Here is a 25,117-nt window from a genome sequence, read left to right as displayed (position 1 = left end):
GGAATGTGGTATTCCTTGTATAAGGAATATTCTCCAACAATTAGAATAGCCTAGAAAAAGTCCTTTTGGTCAGTAAAATATAATAACTTTATTTTTTTTATTAACATACTTGGGTAAACACATCAATGTGCTGCTACCCTATTCTATATGAAAGATTACAAAGTGTAGATAAAAAACTAGCTATAAGTTCATCTAATACCCCCATCTCACAGGATGGTTAGTCATATATGGAATGGGGGGAACTTTGACAAGTCGCCGGCCTCCTGTCATCGTCGAGGGCACCAGCTAACAGTCCCTCAGGTAAATTCAGGTAATAATAATAATATTAATAATAACAGTAACAGTAATAGTAACAGTAATACCTAGCACCTCAAGACTGGGTGCTAATTGTAATTGGTAATTGGTATAATTGCCTAAAGTATCCTTGCACATCCCTATTGACACTAATCTGTTAATTGTCTCTAATTTACTCCTCAGAATTAGTTACTTGCTTTGTCTGCATCAGTTAGCACCCATCCATTCTATTATATCACTTTACATTTATTTATATGAACATTTATGGGCTATAATTAATTACTTATAATTTATATTAAATTATGAAATATAAATTGTACATTAAATTATGAATTTTAAATTAAAATATAAATTGTAAATTGAATTAAAATTTGTAAATTAAATTAAAAATTGTAAATTAAAATATAAATTGTAAATTAAATTATAAATTAAAATACAAATTATAAATTAAATTATAAATTATAACTTTATTCAGTATGGTATTCATGAATTATGTAAATTCAATCGATATAATTCAAATACAAGCGCATATGAGCAAATTTATAAAAATCCTTAATGTAAATATCTTCCATTATTTGTTGAGAAATTATATTATCATTAGCTTCCCTATATCAATAGCTTCTTGACGTAATTTTCCTTTAAAGGGAGGATTTTATGAGTGGGCGGAGGTACTTGTAATATGCTTTAGGCACGTCTGTCTTGTTCAGAGGACTCTTGAGAGCTGCATTATACAACCTGAAGAAGATAATTAAAATATTATTTACAATTAAAGGAAGGAATCAGCAAAGGTATTGAATTATATATTTCAAAATGCCATTTATATTTCTAATCGTGTTAATGCAGTCGTTGAATATATCCAAGTTAAAGTGAAGAAAATGTATTAATTGATAGGAAAAGATCAATTATGAGGTGAAGAAGATCATCAACCATATAAATGTCCAAAGTATGAACATTTCTGCTCGAGTAACGTGAAATATTATGTCCACATTGCTATGTCCAGTTAGAAATAAATAAAAATAAATAATTAATGTTTATTTAGGTAAGGTACATACATACAAGAAATTTTTACAAAGATTGGTTGACTTATAGGTAGAGCTAGTACATACAATGCCTAAATTTCACATTTTTATAAACATCAGTGCTAACCGTATCAGAATCAGTGTTAACATTATTAGAGCCTATCAGGAGTGAGATTTATAACTCTTTGTGCCCTGCCTCATAGCTTTATATATACCTTGCGTGTTTTGTAAATATCTCGAAGTTAAAATTTGTTGGCATATCTGATTACGAACTGGTGGATGTAAGTGACTTTCACGGCAGCGACTTCAGGTTCAACATTGTTGTTGTTGCTAAAGATTCGCTACCTGAAACAAAGTTCCAAGTAGCACGGGCTATGGTGAGCTCGTGTTCAACATTGACAACGTGTTGGTGTCTGGGAACCACCAGCTAACGGATCGCAGTTATTGTCCTTTAGGTCACAACCACCGTCTGGTATTTATTTTTTTTCAACGTCTCGCTCTCCGATGCCTGGTGCTATCATCACCTGGGATCACTGGGATGTTGATAGACTTTTTTGGGGGGTTCACGTTTTCTAGTTGGCTCTTCGAGTAGGGAGAGATGGTGTCCGGCGTCGGCTTGGTCTAGAGGTGCTGGGAGTATGTTGGTATTGGTGTACCAATAACTTTCACAACATGTTCTCTCAGTGCATCCCCCCTCTTCTTGACCACGCATATCTGTTTCTCAATTTCATATTTTCTGTTCGTATATGAGGTACTGTTCTGAAAGATGACTTTCACTGGTTGGTTTTGTTCATTCAAAATTTCTTCTGTTCAACACAAGTTTAACATTCCCTGGTCGCCTGATGGCCACACCTTGTTGAGGATTCCGATCACCTCTTTCTGGTCTACCTCTCTTCTCTTTGCCATGTGTAGTCTTTCTCTGGTTCTGTTAGATTGTCAGTGATAACTTACATGGTTTCCCATTGATGGGGACAGAAACCTTCCCAGGATACAATCCACAAGAGTTCCCTAACTTCTTACTTCAAGGTGAACAGGGGCATTAGGTGAAGGGAAACGTGCCCAAACGTATCTGTCATGTCACGGGAATCAAACTCTGAGCTTTTAGCTACAAATGCGAAGGTTTTGTTGGCCCTTTTCTCTATTGCTATTATATTCTCTACTTTCTAGACTGTCTTCTCCGTTGCCTTTGCAAATTTGACTTACCACACTATCATTTCATTTCAGCATTATTCTTAATTTTATTACTAGATAAAACTCCCTTAAATCATAGTTCCATTAGTTCTGTATATCTTAGTACATAGCTATGTTATTGTATTTTACACAAAAAGCCATATTAAATACTATAAGTATGCCATTCTGAAACATAATTTAGAATTAAGCTCATTCCGTTCAGGCCAGGTTGCATCAAAATAACCTTATTGTTTTGAGCAGTTTGCCCTGACATAGTGGTGTTTCGGTCCTACATCAATATGGATGAACCTAAATTCCGAAACTAGGCTTCGGTCATATGATAGCTGTAACTGGTTGTCGAAGCAACAGCCGTAAATGGTTGTCAAAGCAACATCTGTAACTGGTTGCTCAAGCAGCAGCTGTAACTGGTTGTCGAAGCAACAGTTGTAACTGGTTGCTGAAGCAACAGCTGTAACTGGCTGTCGAAGATAGCTATAACTGGATGACGTTTCAGTGACGAATGAAACACAACATCAACATAATTATTTCTGAAATTGCATATTCTGCTGCTCCTTAAAGGTTGATTCTTTGACTGAAAATGAAATGAATCTTTCTAAGCATAATTAGTTACCTTAAAGAGCAGGTATACACTGTTATATAATTTGATACCATGTACCGTCAGGCTGGATGACATTCTAGTTAAGATGCCAAGGTAACTTTCCAAATTGTCCTGCAGTATTGTTAGAATAAATATAGAATTAAGAAAGCAATTTTGATCTAAAGCCCTATTCTTCTGCTGTGAAGAATGACTTATCTAACCTAAAGTTTATGAGAAGAAGTGGAAGAAAAATAAAATGAGATAAAGGTTTCCAGAGAGCTGAGGGAGAGCAACCGAGCAGCTTGGATACTATGCGCGAGTAAACAAAAGTTCTTTCCCTAAGTGGAGCAACACGCATCTTCGTGTTTGCACGTGGCTGCTGCAGCTAGATGTTGTGAATTTGTTCTCGACTGTTGCAGTGATACAGTGCCTTTGTGTATCGAGGAAATGGCTGAGGCGGTCTGCCTAGGTGATGGAAGATCCTGTACTGGGCCTGGAGAGTGTGACAGTGGGGATGGCAGACAGGATGATACTAGGCCGTATCAAGCAGTAGTAAACAGATATAAACGGAGAAATATTCAAAGACAGCGAGACGAAGACAGTGAGGAGGAAATAACAAAGAGACCAAAAAATGAAGACATGCTCAGCAGGACGCGGGAGATGCAGACTAATGGAAGGAAGAGGCTGTTGTTCCCTACAGCATGTCAACTGAATTTCCATCAAAAGCTGGAGTGGACGGTTCGTTTGGCTAAGGAGTTTTTTGAATATGAACCACTATTCAAGGAGGGTCTTCACCGGCCCTATATAACAGTTGGGACAGAGGAGGCCGTGGAACACCTAACGAAGGATGGGTTTGAGAATATTGTGATGGTTACTCCGGAAAAAGGTATGATGTACACCAAGGTCATAGTGTTTAAGTATCCAACTTATTTGGATCCTGATTATCTATTGCTCAACAATGATAGTGTTGTTTGGGCAAAGAGGAACAGTGTTCGTGGTGAAAAACAAAGCCAGGTTGTTGCCTTGGTAAAGGGTGAGGCTCCAGAAAGAATTTTTGTGCAAGGACTAGGCTACAGGAAAGTTGTAAAATACATTGAGGAGCCCATATTATGCATGAAGTGTTCTCGTTGGGGACATATGGCTTGGAAATGCCAGTTTGACTCCAGGTGTCGGTACTGTGGTAAGAAACACGACTCTCGAGAGTGTAGAGTCAAGATTAAAAACGGTGAAAAAATCGTCCCATCTTGTTGCAATTGTCGAGGAAGCCACAATGCTGGTTCCTATCTATGTCGCATGAAGCCTCATCTGAGAGACTCGAGGACGGGTGCTACAAGCAGGATAGATGTATCCTCGAAGGAAGGAAAGATTGTGCAGCAGGAACATGGAGGAAACAGTTGGAAGCCAATGACAGCGCCTATGAACAATGTGTGGGAGAAAGGAACAGAGACAATTAAGGCGAGCCTAGGGAAAGTAGGAAATGCAGCTGAAAAAATTAAACCTTGTGGAAACAAGGTTCAGGTCAATATAGTGAACTCTGAGGTTGGTACTCAAATATTGGAATATCTAAAAAAACTAGAAAAGAGGATTGAGGCATTAGAAAAATTAACTATGGGGGGTAGACGGGGTGAAGATGGTGGTGAAACAGGACGTGAAGTGGAAAGTGAAACAGGACGTGAAATGGAAAGTGAAACAGGACGTGAAATGGAAAGTGAAACAGGACGTGAAATGGAAAGCCAAACAGGACGTGAAATGGAAAGCCAAACAGGACGTGAAATGGAAAGCCAAACAGGACGTGAAATGAAAAGCCAAACAGGACGTGAAATGGAAAGTGAAACAGGACGTGAAATGGAAAGTGAAACAGGACGTGAAATGGAAAGTCAAACAGGACGTGAAATGGAAAGTCAAACAGGACGTGAAATGGAAAGTGAAATAGGACGTGAAGTGGAAAGTGAAACAGGACGTGAAATGTGCGTTGAAGAAAGTAAGGAAGAACATGACGTATTGATGATAGAGGATAGTCAGGAAAATGAACTTTCTAGTAGTGTTAGCGTTCAACCTTCTGTAGTGACAAATGTCGAAACAAAGGTTAAAGTAAAACGGTATAGAGAAATAAGAAAGAAATTAGATATGAATAAGATCACCTTTGATGCTAGTAGCTGTTGTGCAAATGAGGAGAAAGCAGAAATGTTACAGTGTTGGGAGAGTCTGTCTGAGAAAATCTCGTATCTCATGGAATGTGACAGACAGGGCAAAGGTAGTTTTATTAAATCATGGATGAAAGTAGAGTGAGAATATTATCTTGGAGCGTTAATGGGTTAAAATCTAGTGCGGTGGATGTACACTATTATACTCTTAGATAGTACTATATTAACCTGATATGTTACATGGGATTCTTGTATTTGTACTCACTGAATTTGTGCGCCCCTTGAGGGACTTGAAGTATGGGAAGGGGTAGAAATAGCCTAAGCTAATCTTTGATTTTTTTTTTTTTTTTTTTTTTTTTTTTTAACTTGTCTCAATAAACCTACTTGAACTTGGGAGACCATTATGTATTAAAGTGTCAAATTATGGATAACCATAGAAATAAGGAAATAAGTAGTGTACCACTTCAAATTGTTTGGATGTGTGATAATGATATGATAGACAGAATACTTAGGAACTACAAGAATTTTGCCCCAATGATTGTAACACTTACTATATTAATATGCAATGTTAAATGTTGTATTGTGATTTGTGTATCTGTACTCACTGAATTTGTGCGCCCCTTGAGGGACTTGAAGTAGAGGGGGGTAGAAATAGCCTAAGCTACTCTATCCCTTTGAGATGTAGTTTTTTCTTGTCTCAATAAACATACTTGAACTTGAACTTGAATAAAGGTTTCCATACCAGTAATGACAGGTTACAGTAACTTTAACCCTTTTGAATGTTTCTCACAAATATTTCCCATTGAAACATTCCCATTTTCTCACAAAGAGAAAACCAGACATTCTAAGAAAATAGGTCTACTCCTCGGAGCAAGTATCAGGTGGCGAGAACAGTTCGAAATTGGATATAGAAATCCAAAGGAGCAAAATACATAAATGAAATTATAACGAGATCATTAAGGGACAAAGACATTAACTGTGGTGTGATGTACGTATAATTACATAAATTTAGTCTGATTGCGTCGAGGTTTGCAGCCCCACCTTCCACTACTCGGCGGTGCGGGCAAATTGCCTCGAGATTCATTTTCTCGTAATGATCTTCATTTACTAAAGATTTGGATTTAGAAAGATCAAGGGGAGCTCTACCTCTAGTAAAAACAAATAAGTGGGGCTAATGTTGACGATAATTTAGTTTGATCGTACCTTTCATAAACATTACCATCCCAGCATCCCAGGGTAGAGCCAAGCAGAGCGTCGGGGATGTCAAAAGCGTCCACAATAGAGACAGCCTGGGTCCGCAGCGTGGCCAACAGCTCGCATAGTTCAGCCTCAAGGACAGCTATGTGTCTGGCCGTCAGTGCTCCACACTGTCGTCCCCCAAAAATATTCTTGGTAAATATGTAGGTAATGTGTGTGTGTGAATTCATGTTCATTTACATGTGTACATATATTTTACATCATTGTCAAAGAATGTCATGCAGCAATAATTACCTGTTTAAATACAATTCTGAAAGAAGGGTGCTCAAGATAATTTTGCTGATTGAATATTAATATTTATCAGGGATACATAAATCAACTATTGATTTGACTGACCCTGAGGAAGTTTCCTTGAGTAAGAGTGATATGGTAGATGAGATACAGACGGCATAGGCTACGCAGGACATTCCGTACTCCCTCGCTACAATCCAGCGACTCCACATTAGCCTCAAATTTCTCACAAATGTAGTGCCTTGTATGTGCCTGGCAAAGCCTCAATTTAGTAATTAAAATTTTACGGATAATTTTATTGTACTGTAGTAATAAAATAATGTAATACAAATTCACAGTGAAGAATTAATTATGCTTTATTCTTATATACAAACATATATTAACAAATAATTTTACTATACCTGAGCACACTTGACTAGCTGAACGGAGCAATCATTCCAAGCATGATGGTACTCTCGTCCCATATCACAGAGCTTCTGTAGTCTTGCTTCAGTTTCCACCACGAGGGCTGAAGCCGACACTCGGAAGGCCTCAACTAGAGCTGCCGATGAAAAACAAGGGAAATTAACACATTTTTATACCTGTCATTTGCTTTAAGATTCTCTTGATATAATTTTTGTATTTTTTTCCAATTTCTTCTCATTATTTTAGTCGTGTCATCTCTAGGGATTTATTTTCATGTTTATTTTACATGCTGAGAGAAGCCAATGATCTTTACTGCCAATATTTTGATAATTATATATAAGTTTTACTTTGTGCATGAAGGCATATGCATATTTTGCATACTTTGTCCTTTCACGTCTGCCTGGTACTGAAACACTGTGATTACTGCACCCAAGAGATTGTCTGCATGCTATATATTGTGCATTAAGCATATTAAGCATCGAAGTGGTTTTTTTTCCTCCCACACCTTGCCCGAAACGCTATGCGTATTAGTGGCTTTAGGTATTGTATGTACTAGCTCTATCTATAAATCCAACTTTATGTTTGTAACTCTTCATCTATGTATGTACTTTTGCCTGAATAAAAACTTGAATTTGAATTTGAATACAAGCTGGAGTCCCCAACAGTGCCTGGACCATCCCGGTCACTGGATTGACCCCAAACGGTTATATCATTTAAATGTTCGATGTCCCCAGAACGTAAATCTGCTATTAAAACATGCATTTTGAATGTCAATATCGTTAAAACAGTACTTGGTGGTAATACTACGAACAGCTGAAAAGCTCTAGCGGCAAAAAGCCACCATTTCAGGCTTAATGGGGGGGGGGGTTGCAATTGGAACTGACCTTCTTAAAGAAGGGTAGGGGAATAAAGCTGACTTCGACCTGCCTATGACAGTCCCATACCACCCCATTAGGCATTATGCACAATTGGTTGAGGCTAATTCCATGTGTCTGGCCTCCAACCTTGGATAAACATAAATTTTTTTTATATAGATTTGCATACATCCATACATACACATAAACATCTGTGTATGTATATATAGGATATACTGAACATTAAGATGCATGTGACTCTGTCCACGTGAATGCAGATACATGAGTATCCATATGCTATTTTGTGTAATTACATTTTCATACATATACCTATGTGTATGCATATACACGAAAACATCCAGTGTTATTTTATGTAATCACACATTCATACATGTATACGTCATCATGTGCATCTCTATTTCATGGACGTTGAAGCAGTAGATAGATAAAATGAGAGTCCATCATTACCTTTATTGGATAACGAAGGCGATGAGGCAAGTTCACCAGCGAGGTGAGAAACAGATGAAGGTGGCGCCCGTCTTCCAGCTGCTCGGTGTGTCTTGATCAAGTACCTACACAAATAATATCTTCATTGATTGACTGATTGATGAAGATTAAGCCACCCGAAAGGTGGTACGGGCATGAATAACCCGAAAACACATCTTCATCATTAACATGTGCTCATGTAACGGCTCACAACAAAAAGTAAAAAAAAGAGAAGTAGTCTTATTTTTTTGTCCAACAAATTGTGTTTATATTCCTTTGCCTAGTAAGTCAATGTCTCTTTATCTGTTTATTACCTTCTTAGTTATACTTTTCTTTCTTATTCCCATTTTACTTCGTTCTGTTTACTGTGACCCATCCTGGAGATAGTATGCATTGTCCTATTCCATTTGTTCTACATATCTTTTTTATTTATTTAAAGGTATTTTTATCACCAGTATAAAAAATCTAATTCTCTTTTATTATTAACCTTTAAAATTAATATTGTGTAACTTTACATTATATCTTGCGAAGGATAATGAACTGCTCATTTATTATATTTGCATCTTCCATAATTAGTATCTATTCAATCTTCCTAAAACGCCATTTAATAATAATCTACAAATTTTCCTTTTTAAGCAAACATAATTTTTTCCCTCTCACCATTTGCTTGTTACAGCCAGCGCATTGCACGTGTTCGTACCTGGCAACCTGCAGCAACAACACAGTGTTCTCTCCTTCATAAGTGATGGCACACGTGGTGCCCGTGTAGAGGCGGGGTAGGTTGGAGGACGCCAGGTACCCGTGCCCCCCACAAGCCAGACGACATATTTCAATGCCCGAGGTAGCATCATCTGAGCTGACAGCTTTCAGCCCACTTGAAAGGGAGTGTAACTAAAATCATAGAGACGTCTGATGATAAGGAAAGGTTTAAATAAAGCATACATTTTCATGAAATTAAGATACATACAGTGCATTAAATTACTATTTATGAATTTAATTTTAATTAAACCTAATTAAGACTTCGATATAAGCCTAACATGTACTGTATGTATAAACTGGCTGCCTGTCCCCCGACACAACGAATTATTATTATTTAATTATTATTTTCTATACTTTTTAGGCATACACCATTAGGCAATAGCACTACTCAGGAGCAAAAATTGTTACATTGTGTAAACACAATGTCTACATTCATCTTAGTGTTTTTCTACATCATATATAAGAAGTCACCAAATGTCTCATTGTTGTATAATAATTTTGAAGAGAAAGCACTAAGTCAGTAGGAATATATAAAGTACATAGAAGGGGTATAAGAACAGAATAGGACCTAGGACAGGAGAAAGCAGGGAAGGAATGTTGTCCAACCTCTTACATGCCGACCAACCAGTCCAAGCGGTCGTATCTGTGCTATATGTCACAGTTCTGAATGAACAGTGTTACACGTGAAGGTACTGCAGCAATACCTTCTCATGTAACATTAAAAAATGGGGGCCTGAGCAAGAGGTCCCAGGTTCAGCTCCCAGACAGGCCCCCATTTAATGTTATGTGAGAAGGCAAACCTGGTATGCTCACTGTTGCCTCACCTCTGGCAGGAGCTGGACATTACCCTTCTCCATACTGGCTGTTACGCTGGTGTAGATCTGTGCTGCACTTTTGGCTGAGAAGTACAGAGCAAGCACAGATGCAATTTGTGGGATCAGCTTGTACTGCTGAGTCTGGTAGTCTAAAATCTGAGGTTCTGGCTCTCTGAAACACGATAATAAAAAGGTATCGATTTAAAAATATATTGATAATAGTGCACATATTCAGAAGCTTCGCTAATCTCACAGAAATAATTCAGTAGTGTATTCTATAAGTATTCAGTAGAAATCACAGTAAACAACAATCCAGAATACCTTAACTGATACAGAACCAAAATGTGAGCAGCATAATTTACCTTAACTGTTATAGGAGAAATCTAGGAACACTATTTATCAGATATCAGATGTAAAACATTATCTAGATCCTAGAGATTTGTGACAATACACCCGAGGTTCTGTAGTGAGTACAGATTGAGTAATATACACCGAATGAAATGAATACTAGGCAATTATAATAACATAGAATGGTGTATTTACTGTATTACAGGAATTATATGGAATGCAGGCTTGTGTACTGAGCACAGGGAACGGGATGAGAATGGGAAGGGTTGTGCTAGTGATGGTGGTGGATGTGCAAGAGATGATGGTGGATGTGGTAGAGATGATGGTGGATGTGGTAGAGATGATGGTAGGTGTTGTAGTGATAGGGGTGATTGTGGGTGTGAGAATATGTCTGTCTGTCTGTTTCTCCGCTTGTCCGTTTGTCTGTCCAAAGTTGGAGGCCTGACGATTAGGGCTAGCCTCACCCAACTTTGCATGGCGAAGGGTCTGGGGCACGGGATGAACATATACTAGTCGGGGTAGGCCTAAGTTAAATACTTTAAGAAATATTAGCCTTTATAGACTCATGCGATTTTCATGGAGTAAACTGTGAAATATTTGATGTGATTCCACTACTTTTTTGATGGTAGTAACATTGTAACATATTTTCTGAGACACATTCAAATGTTTCAGTGCTTCTTAATAATACGTTTTCTGAGATAAAGGGCGAAGGAGGGAATCGGCGGGGGGTGGGGGGGGGGGGGGGTTTGAGGGGGAGGGATGAATGGGGTACCAAGGGTTTGGGTTCCAGGTGGTCAAGGGGGAGTTGGGGTGAAGGGTGGGGGGAGGGAAAGAGCCCCCAGGTGCAGCTGGGTATCTCTCCTAGTAAGTGTTGCCTACACAGCCTACTATAAACAAATCCACAAGGGCCGTGATGCTATATTTCTGGATAGCCTACTATACATTATAAAGTATTGCTTACATAGCCTACTATACGTGATAACATATTGTATACAGAATTTACTTCAAATACATTTGTTAAAAATGTAATTATTACATATTGCCAGTTAGCTGAGACTTACCCAGGAGCCATTTCAGACTGGTGCCGTACAGCAGAGTAACGTGTTGCTATTGTGACTGCTTGCTCCAGTTTCCTGCTGCAGTCATAAACAATACCAACTCGAACAAGTATCATAGTTCCATAGGACAGCTTGCTGTGTATCGGCTTGACGTATGTTCCATCCTGCAATTGAAATTATGACTAACATCTCGTCTTCAGTAAATAGGACTATATAATTATCAAAATACATTGAGATCCCAGTCGACCGGATCAACTGGTTTCATCCACTTTTCCGTAGTCTTGGAATCTGTTGCTTCAAGGGATACCTGCTTCTCGGCAATAGTCACGATCTTTATATAAAGACGAGGACAAAATTATTGTGTTCGTGAAATTAAACGCCTCTTTCTGTGTGGTTGCTCGATAGTGGCACCCTTGGGCCATGTTGGATACGCCAGCCTTCCATGACAGTCTCCGTCTAACAAGGGAAATATTAGCACTACATAAACATAACATTCGTCTAACCTTTAACCTACGGTTACTATGTCAGCTTACTTCAGCAGCAAGACCCAAAAACTGATAAAGCTTAGAGGCCTAAAATATACATTGAACTCATCCCTAGACGTTAGAACACTCTTGTCTGTTTTCAGTTATCTGACTAAACTGTGTCATTTACAAACCATAATTTTTAACAAAAATATCCAATGTAAAATATTTAATAATATTTTAATAAAATAAAATATTATTTGTAAGTATTTAGATAAATGAAGTAAATAAGCTGCATGTGACAATACCAGTCAACCACCTTCACCCTCGCACAGGCCGTCCTAAGAGATAGTACATATTTCAGCGTATATAACCACGAGCATACTTACACCACACAAAATATTACATTTTCTCTTTATATAGAGTACATAGTTATACTAAATAACACAAATACATGATTCAATCTCTGAAATAAATCTGACTTTCTCACCTCAAGGACCTGCGAGTGCTTCATGAGTAAGTTGTTACGGGGTATGCGGTAGTGATCAAACCTCAAGAACCCATTGTCGTTTGTGTTGAGTCCCAAGCGTGGTCCAATCTCTCCAACAGTGATTCCTGTTGCAATGTTAAGACTGAGATTACTGAATATGGAGGTACTGTAGCAAAAGAAAAGCAGCCTAAGCTGATGCCTAGTCACATGAGGAGGGGAAACAACAGCTTAAATGTTATCAAGTTAAGCTTCCTTTATTATTAGTTAAGACTTCCAATATTGTAACACCATAAATGGTTTTATAAAACTTACTGATGAGTGAAGTTAGACAGGAGGTTGTAGTTGACAGTCAGTCTGTAATACTGTCGACTGGTGACTGTCTCCAGTCTTAACAATAAAAAGGCACACCCACTGTTTATTTCTCATGTTGACCCAGAGGTGAGGTCTTGTAGCTGACCTGACCACTGTGCTATGCGGATAATTGTAGATGGCTTGTTTGTATCCACATCAAACGAGCCGCCTGTTATGGTGTGATAGCGAGATAGCTCTTAGACTAGCCCTTTGCTGGCTGACCTTAGCTCCTTGACCCTAGATAAATTGGCCAGTAGTGTCAGATTCAAGACAGAGGATCCTTACCCCTACATTGAAGGCTGAGCATTGCAGATCCGAATATTGCATAGTAATTACCAAAGAGAAGGTGGAAAGACAGCTGGAGGACCTAGACAACGCAGTCTCCGTGGTGTAGTGGTAAGACACTCGCCTGGCGTTCCGCGAGCGCTATGTCATGGGTTCGTATCCTGGCCGGGGAGGATTTACTGGGCGCAATTCCTTAAATGTAGCCTCTGTTTAACGCAACAGTAAAATGTGTACTTGGATGAAAAAACGATTCTTCGCGGCAGGGGATCGTATTCCAGGGACCTGCCCGAAACGCTACGCGTACTAGTGGCTGTACAAGAATGTAACAACTCTTGTATATATCTCAAAAAAAAAAAAAAAAAAAAACGCAAAGGTGTTCAACCAGACCGAGTATCACCAAGGGTATTGACCGAGGCTACGAGGTGAGTAACATTCTGGCTGACCAGCTGAGTTGAATACGTACTCCTGTGATATTACACCTTGATAGTTGACATGTGTGACCATATAGTTTGTTTCCTAATAGCAGGGAGTAACTGAATTTAGTTAGGTCCCAATATCATAATTCATAACGTAGATGGAACAATCACTGACGCAAATGTGGAAGTGGTGTCCGTAGAAGACGATAAGGAAAATTTTATTTTAGTCTCAGTCAGGGAGTCTATCTTAGGGAGATGTCTCAGTTTCACTGATTTTTCCCGCCACGGGTGGTGACGTGAGCAAAAATGTAAAACATTTTTTCTGACAATCGCGAGTGAAGTGACGGGTGACGTCATGACTAGATGAGCCAATCAGGAGGAAAGCAATGGGGAAAGGAGAAGGCTTATGGTGTTGGTCAGAGTAGCGGTGAGGTGGCTGGGGACAGTTTTTTTCCAGTTGGTAGAGTCGTGTTGGATCCGACTTGAGTATCAGTCTAGGCAGCCAGGAAGGGTTCGGGAACCTTTGGGAGACGTCTGCCACTGTGGAGTTTGAAGGTACACGTGGACGCAGAGAAGATTTGGTCCAGCCTAACGGGGAGGGACCACAGTGTATCTGGGGAACTTGTCACTAAGGCACGTCAAGGTTGGAGGAGGTGAGAGTTTACTTTTAAAGTTTACTTTACTTTAAACTCAAGTAAACATGAGTTTACCTGAGGGCCACTAACACTAATGGCCTCGACGAGGACAGGAAGCCGGCGGCTTGTCGAAGGTCCCCCACCCCCCCAGCACCACGAATATGTAAAGATAGAGGGGATGTAATACAAAGTGCACCGTTACAGTAACGACTGACTTTCAATAAAACGCTGGAGACTGGAAAACTTCTAATATAATTTAGCTAAGACTAGGCTAAGAGTATAGCCTAGTCTTGGAAATTGTGATTTCTGTGTGCATGATTCATATATTCAAGAAACTAAACCACAGACCAGTGTTAATAACAAACATTTCTAGCAAATATAAATTATCAGTAAAAAGGCTCTTTCCTGACAAGGCCGATGCAAATCTCTATTCATTTGGAGGATATTAATTCAGACCATTAAAGTTGACTCATTGCATAAGAGACAGTATGACAATAAAAGATACAGGCTGACACACACTACATATGGTCCAGACTCTCAATACACAAGGCACACACTCAATGAGCAAAGTACAGGCTCACTGTGCGTGCAAGGTACAGACTCACTAGCCACAGACGCTACACAAGATGCAGACTCGCACTGTACAAGATACAGACTCATACTGCACAAGATGTATACTCAGACTGTGTAAGGTACAGATTCACAATTCAAGGAACACTCACACTGCACAAGGAACACTTACACTGCACAAGACACACTCACACAGCACATGGAACACTTACACTGCACAAGACACACACACACAGCACAAGGAACACTTACACTGCACAAGACACACTCACACAGCACAAGGAACACTTACACTGCACAAGACACACTCACACAACACAAGGTACAGACTCACATTACAAGGAACTGACCAAAGGTCTAGACTGACCAGGAAGGCTGCGGTGGGTGTTCTCATCCCTCAGTTGTACCACAAATGGATGGGGACCATGGCAGCGGCCCTGAGTGTACAGTTGAGCCATCACCACAGCGTAGTTGCAAGTCTTGCCCACTATGATACGAGAAACAACAGAGTATTATTATAAATTTACTATATATGTGTGACCAGGATGGAAATATTTTGGTTTGCATTTTTCCATGGTACAATGTCTCTCACTAATTCTAAAAATAACTAGTACAATGTCCCAATGAATTTTCAGTGCAATCTCAAAAATCAAGGGTTGAATGTGTCGGAACAGCCTATTCTGGTGGGTCTTTCAGTAGCGCCTCATGTTTAACCATTGGTTAAACCATTGGTTTAACGCCAAAGCCTAGTCTTAGTAAAGACCAGTCCTAGTCTAAGAATAGCCTAGTCTTAGAAAGTCGCTCAATTACTCTGAGACCTTCCCTGGCAAACCGTAAGCCAGAAACAGAATTTGGTTTATTTTCACAGAAGAAAATTAATAAAAATAAGTGTTACACATCAGGACAGAGTGTTACAAGTGTTACACGCCAGGACAGAGTGTTACAAGTGTTACACGCCAGGACAGTGTTACAAGTGTTACACGCCAGGACAGTGTTACAAGCCAGGACAGTGTTACAAGTGTTACACGCCAGGACAGTGTTACAAGTGTTACAAGCCAGGACAGTGTTACAAGTGTTACACGCCAGGACAGTGTTACAAGTGTTACACGCCAGGACAGTGTTACAAGTGTTACACGCCAGGACAGTGTTACAAGTGTTACACGCCAGGACAGTGTTACAAGTGTTACACGCCAGGACAGTGTTACACGCCAGGACAGTGTTACAAGTGTTACACGCCAGGACAGTGTTACACGTCAGGACAGTGTTACAAGTGTTACACGCCAGGACAGTGTTACAAGGGGTACTTACATGCGCCAGGCCACCACTTGGTTGCTGTTATAGTGGGCGAATGCAACACAAACTCCTGTGTTGCTGGGTCATATGTTGCCGTGGTTTCCAGACCCCTCACAAATGTTCCATGTCCCAGTTCGGTCTGGAAATAAACCGTTGTCAACAAAGGTCAACAGTGACTAGAATGCACACGACCTCACAACACATACAACAGTGACTAGAATGCACACGACCTCACAACACATACAACAGTGACTAGAATGCACACGACCTCACAACACATACAACAGTGACTAGAATGCACACACAATATTTAATAAACCTTCGCCATCTTTGCAAGTTTTCTAAAAGGTATTCCAATATGCACTAGGCTGCGTCTTTCTTAAAAACTAAGCATAGTTGTACCTGTGCATAAGTGCCAATAATCTCAGCTCTCTCAGCCCGGCCCAGCCACTCCTCCTGTTGCTGGGCGTTGCCCTGGCCGCGAATGGCTGGGAGAAACATGGACTTGTGAAGACCTAATGGGTTTCCATCCTTCAAAACTCCTCCCACTATTCTTGTGTCCAGGTTCCTGTGAAATTAACCAGCTCTCAGTTTATAAAATGTTTTGGATGTCATGGTTCACGGGGTTTAGGCGTGCGTCTGTGGTTGCCCACAGGCGCACAGGATCCCCATTTTACTTCAAAGAATTTCTTAATGTACTCTATATTCAAACAAAACTAAAACACCTAAACTAACCGATTCTAGGTCTAGCTATACACAAAATAATATTAATTTATATATAACAAAATCATTTGTATAACACAGTATCGAAAAATGATTCACGAATTATGCATTTAGGGACTGTGGTCCCCATATGCGCGCGCTACCAGAGGGCGGCTGGCAGCCGTAGCCTCTTGAAGGACTTGAACACGCAACTTTATATTACAGATTACATGGCCTCGCTAAAGAACATGTTAGTAAGAAGCATCGATCACGCCAAAAAACACTACAGTGCCGGCTGGGGAAGCTGAACATATCGGTGCCGGGTAGACCCAGGGCAGACAAAGCTTGAACCATGGACGCTTAAACTCACTAACGAAGCAGAGCAATTATAATTATGAACGCAATACGAAATCGAGGGACGTCCCATACCAAAACGGCAACTCTGAATTCGATGCAGATTCCCAAAGGAGTTCGGAGACAGCCAGGAACTGGTACAACGGGAATTTAACAGGGAAGGGTACCGCTCCCACAGCATACAGGCCTAACTACTAAGCCCAGGGTGGGAACGAGGATACTGTGGCCCAGACTGTGTGTGGAGAAAGTGTCCTGTCAAAATAGGAAACAGAGTCCCTGCACCACAGAAAGATGGAACTGAAACGAATGATTTCTTGTCCCCCGTCAATCATCAGATTGACGGGGGACAAGAAGTTATAACCAGTCAATTATTTAAAAATATATCGCATACCATTTCTCATTCTAGCAGCTCTTGTGATAATATGGTGGTCTGGGGTAATTATAATATAACTGGTAGTTATATTCCCTGGAAGATCTGTCAAGTGTATGGAGGCTTTCACGAATCTAAGAACGAAATAAGTTCAAAACACATCTGGCAAAATTATTATCTTTATGTTTGTGAAAAGATCTATATTCAGGCATTTAGGGTGGTTGATTGGTGGAACAAATTAGTGGATAAAATAATACACGTGGGAAATGAAAATGGATCACTTGATTGTTTCAAGCGCAGGCTAGACATAAATATGAACGAGTTTGGGTGGATATAAACAATGGTCTCGTATAGGCCTGCTACGGGTTCGTCGTCGTTTCTTCATTGACTAATATATGGTTCGGTCGTCACAGTTCCACACATATGTTCTTCTAGTCAACATCAAAACATTCCAGTATGTTTACCATCCCCCTGTTGCTTCCTCTTTTGTTTTGCCCAATTATATTTGATCATTACTAATAACTTACTTGTCTTGGGCTCCCAGCCTGTCCAAAGTCTTCATCAAATGCACCGACTTGCGCAGCTCGTTACCATAACGATCCTCATGGCTTAAATAGTCTTGAGGGACTATGTCACTGAATTCTGGGTCATTTATCAACACTCTCTCTGGAAAGGAGTATGTTGAAAGTTAAAAATAGTAAACACGACCTGTCGTGGTGTTTAATATTCAACACCAAATAATATTTTCTGTGTTGACCAGACCACACACTAGAAGGGTAAAGAGACGACGACGTTTCGGTCCGTCCTGGACCATTCTCAAGTCATTCTCACAATCGACTTGAGAATGGTCCAGGACGGACCGAAACGTCGTTGTCCTCTCACCTTCTAGTGTGTGGTCTGGTCAACACACTTTAGCCACGTTATTGTGACTCATCGCCTAATATTTTCTGTGGTATTATATTTGGTTAGTCCGTGAAGTTCCTATTACATTTGGTTAGTTAGTAAATTAAATCCATAATACATTTAGATAATCAGTAAAGTACATATTAAATTTGGTTAGTCTGTGATATCGATATCACATTTTGTTAGTCCATATTACATTTAGTCCGTGAAGGCAGTACACATATTTTAAAATCTAATGATTACAAGTGCAGTTTTAAAAAATAAAGTACACGTCCTGACCTATGAATGACATTTGGGGTACTGTAGGCGGAGTCTACTCACGTATCTCCCTACGAATAGCGGTCTTCTCCTTCCCACCATCCATAATGTTCGTAAGTTCCTCTGTGTTGAAGGTGCATTTTGCTCTCTCCCTTTTCAGGTCTTCAACACATTTCAGCTCACTCTTCGGGGCCATTATTATTTGTGCGTTTACTTGTAGCTCCTATACCTGAACAAAATATAAATATACGGAATTTAAAATAGTACTACAGACGTACTTGTACCATGTACACTGTGCATGAATCTGTCACCCTGGTCTATGTGGCTAGGACCATACTTACAATCTCAACGACTCTTGGTATTAGACGTTGAGATGTAAGTCTCATCTTAACTACACACTCAGACCTTGACAAAGCACTCAGGAGAGTGCGAAATTTATGTGATTATGTGAATTGCCTCTTGAGGCAATTCACATAAGAATAGAGCGACCTACCATGAACACCCAAATCACGGAACTATTTACTCTACCCACCATGAGAGTAAGGACAAGACAAGAACATATCGATGCCAACACAGAAGACAATGTCCAACATAACAGGCCAATTACACTGGATTAATCTTTGTGTTTAGATAGGAGATGCCTCGTATGGGCCAATAAGCCTTCTGCAGCCTCTATGTTTCACCTCACATTTATCCCTTATGTATCCCCCCATGTTTTTCACCTTCATTGTATATATATATATATATATATATATATATATATATATATATATATATATATATATATATATATATATATATATATATATATATATATATATATATACAGTATATCAAAGGTGGTGATCTTTGGGAGGGGGGGGGGGAGTTTAAATACCCCAAAATTACCATCTCTTTTTAGGGGTCTGAGTTTAGTGCAGTGGGTTAAAGGCGTACCTGCTATGCCAGTTGCTGTGAGGCTTCTGTTCTGGCTAGGGTTCGAGTCTCCTGATGGGAAAGTGTTCTAAAGTTGTAAAACTTCACTTGTGTATTTTAGGTATTTAGATTTTATTTTATTGCATATATATATATATATATATATATATATATATATATATATATATATATATATATATATATATATATATTAGTATATTTTGGTAGCAGTCTTTCCTGTAGACATATATTATTAAATATGACCGAAAAAGTAAGATTAATAATTCTAACATTGGCCGAAGTGGGTTTCCACTTATTGTGGGTTATTGTTCCAAGTGGGTTAGAATTATTAATCTTACTTTTTCGGTCATATTTAATAATATATATATATATATATATATATATATATATATATATATATATATATATATATATATATATATGCACACCCCAGAAGTGACTCGAACCCATACTGCCAGGAGCAACGCAACTGGTATTACAGGACTTCACTTCTGGGGTGTGAGTTTTCAGTTGCATATAGTCCTGGGGACCATTCAGGCTTGTTCGCATTTGTGTTCCTCACGTGTGCCCCAAAGAATGAGGTGATTTGATCAAATGCTATGCCCAAGATTACCATCCGAGTGCCGGCGAGGAAGTGGTTCAAATAGCTTCGGCTATCACTTCCTTATTGTCCGGTCGTGATGGTCAAGTGGATTAAGGTGTCCTGTACATACCAGTTGCGTTGCTCCTGGCAGTATGGGTTCGAGTCACTTCTGGGGTGTGAGTTTTCAGTTATATATATATATATATATATATATATGTATATATATATATATATATATATATATATATATATATATATATATATATATATATATATATATATATATATGTATATATATATATATGTCGTACCTAGTAGCCAGAACGCACTTCTCAGCGTACTATGCAAGGCCCGATTTGCCTAATAAACCAAGTTTTCATGAATTAATGTTTTTTTCGACTACCTAACCTAACCTAACCTGACTTTTTCGGCTACCTAACCAAACCTAACCTATAAAGATAGGTTAGGTTAGGTTAGGTAGGGTTGGTTAGGTTCGGTCATATATCTACGTTAATTTTAACTCCAATAAAAAAAATTGACTTCATACATAATGAAATGGGAAGCTTTATCATTTCATAAGAAAAAAATTAGAGAAAATATATTAATTTAGGAAAACTTGGCTTATTAGGCAAATCGGGCCTTGCATAGTAGGCTGAGAAGTGCGTTCTGGCTACTAGGTACGACATATATATATATATATATATATATATATATATATATATATATATATATATATATATATATATATATATATATATATATATATAAACCTGAAAAGTACCCAGGCTTTAAATAAAGTGGGTACTTTTAGTATTTATTTAAAGTGGGTACACAGACCCACTTTAAATACTTTAAAGTAAGGTCTGTGTACTATTCAGGTTCAACATTTGATATAGTTCATTTTCTGCGGCTTAAACCCAGGATTAGATAAAATGGTTGACCACATATCCCGAATGCACTCGGACATGGGGTTCCATGAGTTCATAAAGACTATGCTTCTGTATCGTGGTGGTATAGTGGTACAGCATTGTATTGGGGGCCTCGTAGCCTGGTGGATTAGCGCGCAGGACTCGTAATTCTGTGGCGCTGGTTCGATTCCCGCACGAGGCAGAAACAAATGGGCAAAGTTTCTTTCACCCTGAATGCCCCTGTTACCTAGCAGTAAATAGGTACCTGGGAGTTAGTCAGCTGTCACGGGCTGCTTCCTGGGGGTGGAGGCCCGGTCTAGGACCGGGCCGCGGGGACACTAAAGCCCCGAAATCATCTCAAGATAACCAGCACTCTGCTTTGCATCACGCGGACGGAGGTACTAGTCCCAGCAAGGGCTTTTGGAATATATATTGAATATATATATGATTGATATACAAATTGAGACTAAAAACATGAAAAGTATACTATCGTGTATTTGTTAATAAAATAAACTAGTATTTTAATATTATTATTATTATTATTATTCTTAACGGTAATGGTAATGTCTTCTCACAGAAGTATTATTATTAAATTAAATTAAATTAAGTAATTTTTTCATTCAGGAAAAGTACATACATAGATGATTTACAAACACAATGTTGGATTTATAGATAGAGGTAGTACATACAGTACCTAAAGCCACTAGTACGCACAGCGTTTCGGGCAAGGTGAGGGGGAAGAAAAACACGTAGACTAAAACTTAAAAGTAATTGGGATTAGGTATAAATTGTGTTGCAATAATAATAACTAATAGTGTTGAAATAATAATAAATAATAAATTATGTTGAAATAATAATAAATTGTATTATTGAGAAACTTACTACAATGTCGTAGTGCTTGAATTAAGGCGAAGGAAAGATCCAGTATTATATGTATAAATGTATTAAAATCCAAATTTTCGGATGTAACCTACATTCTTTCTCAAGGTGCTGTATACAATGCTCTGACTAAAGGATAAAGTCTATCAGGACATTGTATACAATTTCCTTTAGAAAGGTTAAGTCCGAAAATTTGCTTATTAATAAGTTTATACATATATTGGGTCTTCACCTTCATTATTCTTAAAATGGAGAGTTGAGTTAGGTTTACTTAATGAGTAGCGATGTGTGGTTATATAAATTAAATTAAATTTTGCCCCGAGGGGCGAGTTTATTGTGCAGTGCCACTCATGTTGTGAGTGGACATACCGCCATAGCAGCATAGTTGACTGAAATTAGGTTATGGCTTAGTTAGAAAGGTTGGAAACGGAGCATTTGACCTATAGCCTATTCAGTATTGTGAGCTAGACGAGAAAAGTCATGGAAGAAGCTCTATAAGAGTTACACGTCGTCACGAACCTGTTAATAAGCAGCCCGTTGTATCACAGTGCTCAAGTTAACTGAGAGATGCAACGCAGCCAGTGAGAGTGGTAGTTGAGTTCCTGCTGGGGACCCCCACCCGACCTGCCCGCCCCACACCCTCTTCCAACCCCCTTCGTCCTCCCCCTCCCAGGGACGAGCCCAACGGCGCCTCACCCACCACCCCGCTGCTGACCTTGGACTGTTGATAGTAACTCACCGTGACACTCCACTTCCCCCACACCTTAGTAACAGTTGTTTTGTTCTTTAATTATTATATCGAGATCATTGTTCTTGCAACTCAATATTCTCTAGGGCTAGGCTGAGCAAGTTATAACATTGCTGGGCTAGTAAGAGAACTGATTAAGGTATACGCCAAGATTACATTTAATGTTTTACCTAATTTAGTTTAATTAGCTAATTAAAGAGACTTATACCATTCTATTAGACAAGGGTTCCTCACCTTAAGATGGTTCAATCAGTTACCCAACCAGAGGAAGCCGATCAGCAGGAGTACATGCAGGAAATTCGGGCAGGAATTCTGCCCGAAACGCTGCGCGTACTAGTGGCTTTACAAGAGTGCAATTACTGTACTATGCTATGTATTCTCACCAACCCAATGTACCTTCTTGTATATAAATAAATAAATAAATAAATAAATAAATAACATATATGAGGCTATGAAAACAGTGGACGTAGCGGTGATTTACAATCCTCCACTAAACTACAGAAGGGCCAGGGAAGAATATGATGATTGTAATAAGACTTCCCTGAAGGTGAAGTGGGCCTGACAGCTGAGTGGACAAGGCTCGGGATTCGTAGTCCTAAGGTTCCGGGATCGATCCCAGGTGGAGGCGGAAACAAATGGGCAGAGTTTCTTTCACCCTGTTGCCACTGTTCACCTAGCAGTAAATATGTACCTGGGAGTAAGACAGCTGCTACGGACTGCTTCCTGGGGGTGTGACGCTAAGCCCCCGAAATCATCTCAAGATAACCTCTCAAGATAAGGTAATGTAAAAAGCAGCCACAATGGCAAGGGGAGGGGCTAGAAAGCTAATAACTGGGGATTTCAATCACAGAGAAATGGACTGGATAATTAAGGACCACCACGAAGGTGATGAGACATGGAGAGCCAAACTGGTAGCCACAGTAGACAAACATTTTTTGAAACAGCATAATGCAGAACCAACAGAAGTAAGGAGGGAGACCCCATCAGCAATACTAAACTTGGTGTTTACCAAAAATAAGGCAGAGATTGAGAAAACAGAGTGTGAGATGCCCCCAGGGGCTAGTGACCACTGCATTATCGTGTTTCAGTATATAGTGGAGCTAAAGGAACTGGATAGACCAAGAAACACACTGAGGAAAGTGAGGGACTGTAAACATGCGGACTACAGTAAGGTGAGGGAGTTTCTTCAAGTCCAGTGGGAAAAGAACTGGAAGGAAGGCAACAGATGAGATGGTTGAAATTATTGCTCAGAAATGTGCAGATGCAACGTAGCTGAACATTCCTTTCAAGGAGATGGATGAGAAAGACAAAGTAAACCTCTGGTTTAATAAGCAATGCAGAGAAGCAAAAGAGGGGACCAAAAAGCAACGAAAATGTACAGAGAACTAGGAAAAGATACACTAAAGAGACAGAAATGAATACAGCAGAGCCGGCTAAAAGACAAATTTAAAATGTCATTTGCAGCAATAATTAAGGACCACCAACTAAAGCTATTTCATAGTCATTTAATGTGCAAAAACAAGAGTAGAGACCACGTGATAAGGTTAAAAAGATAAGGTTGAAGTCTCATAGAAAATGACAAGGAGGTGTGTGAAGAACTCACAAAAAATTTCAGGAAGTTTATGTAAAGAAACCTATGTGGAGACCAGAGATGAGTGATGAAAGGCAGTACTGGACGACATAGTAATCACTGTGGAAGAGATTAAATAAATACTTCAAGGAATTAGATGCAACAAAATCAATTGGGTCACACTTAATATAACCATGGCTGTTGAAGGAGACTGCTGAGGTGCTTTGTCACCTTCTATATTATAATAATGATATTTTTGATTATTATTAATTTATTTATTACTAGCTGAACCCGACCACGAGCCGCAACAACCCTCCCCAGTCCACCCGTCCCCCCCCCCACCAATCCCCCCTCACCCGTCCCCCCCACCAATCCCCCCTCACCCGTCCCCTCTTCCTCCCAACCATCCCCCCCCCCCCGTCTCTTCATTCTCCCCACTATTCATCAACAATATCGAGGACGAAAATTTAAACCTGTCGGTATTCAACCTAGAGTTCTGCAGCACCGACAAATCATCAATGAAGATTACGTTCACCACCATAGCTGCGGCCACCCAGGCTGCCACACAAGGATTCTACTGCTTCGGCTTAAAAATTCCACCCCACCAAATAAAAAAGGAACGATACCATGAGATCCAGCAGTGCTTTAAGTGCTACGAGCTCTCCCACCCGACCAATAAGTGTCAGCATCCTGTTCAGAAGTGCAACCTGTGCGCACTGGACCATCTCTACTCCATATGCAAGGCAACAGTCCATCGCTGCTTGCTCTGTGATGGCAATCACCCTGCAATTTCCTACCGCTGCCCTAGCAGACAGGAAAGCATCAAGGCCCAGGTTGAAGCCAAGAGGAACAACCCTTCTACCTCCTCGACCAGAGCCCCAAGAGTTCAACCCACCACCTTAGCTCTCACAAATCGACCAGAAGACTTTCCAGTCTTACCAACATGTGGCTCCTCCCAGCAGGC

At 39.6% G+C, this 25,117-nt stretch overlaps 1 protein-coding gene across 1 annotated transcript; it reads right to left on the bottom strand.

The window, feature by feature from the left end:
* Nucleotides 1-83: 83 nt before the first annotated feature.
* LOC123771699 (peroxisomal acyl-coenzyme A oxidase 1) lies at nucleotides 84-22,468 on the bottom strand. The gene is made up of 15 exons (XM_045764370.2): nucleotides 22,355-22,468; nucleotides 18,593-18,758; nucleotides 17,896-18,034; nucleotides 16,345-16,510; nucleotides 15,958-16,081; nucleotides 15,017-15,136; nucleotides 12,393-12,517; nucleotides 11,442-11,602; nucleotides 10,042-10,204; nucleotides 9,159-9,349; nucleotides 8,441-8,544; nucleotides 7,115-7,254; nucleotides 6,819-6,965; nucleotides 6,429-6,592; nucleotides 84-1,029 (listed from the first exon to the last, which is right to left on the bottom strand). The coding sequence occupies exons 2-15, from the start codon at nucleotides 18,723-18,725 to the stop codon at nucleotides 933-935; spliced, it is 1,974 nt and encodes a 657-aa protein (XP_045620326.2). The 5' UTR covers nucleotides 18,726-18,758; nucleotides 22,355-22,468; the 3' UTR covers nucleotides 84-932.
* Nucleotides 22,469-25,117: the final 2,649 nt, after the last annotated feature.

The sequence above is a fragment of the Procambarus clarkii genome, chromosome 14 (genome assembly GCF_040958095.1).
Source record: "Procambarus clarkii isolate CNS0578487 chromosome 14, FALCON_Pclarkii_2.0, whole genome shotgun sequence".
NCBI classification, from domain to species: domain Eukaryota; kingdom Metazoa; phylum Arthropoda; class Malacostraca; order Decapoda; family Cambaridae; genus Procambarus; species Procambarus clarkii.
The sequence above is the reverse complement of the archived record's forward strand: the minus strand, read 5'-3'. Positions and strand labels throughout refer to the sequence as shown.

What these genes read in the sequence shown, in the direction of transcription:
- LOC123771699 (XM_045764370.2), bottom strand. Translation starts at nt 18,725, where the DNA reads ATGGCCCCGAAGAGTGAGCTGAAATGTGTTGAAGACCTGAAAAGGGAG. An exon ending in AGCACTCGCAGGTCCTTGAG is followed by an intron (nt 11,603 to 12,392) that starts GTGAGAAAGTCA and finishes TTTCAATTGCAG; the next exon opens with GATGGAACATACGTCAAGCC. An exon ending in GATGGTAATGTTTATGAAAG is followed by an intron (nt 1,030 to 6,428) that starts GTACGATCAAAC and finishes TATCTTCTTCAG; the next exon opens with GTTGTATAATGCAGCTCTCA.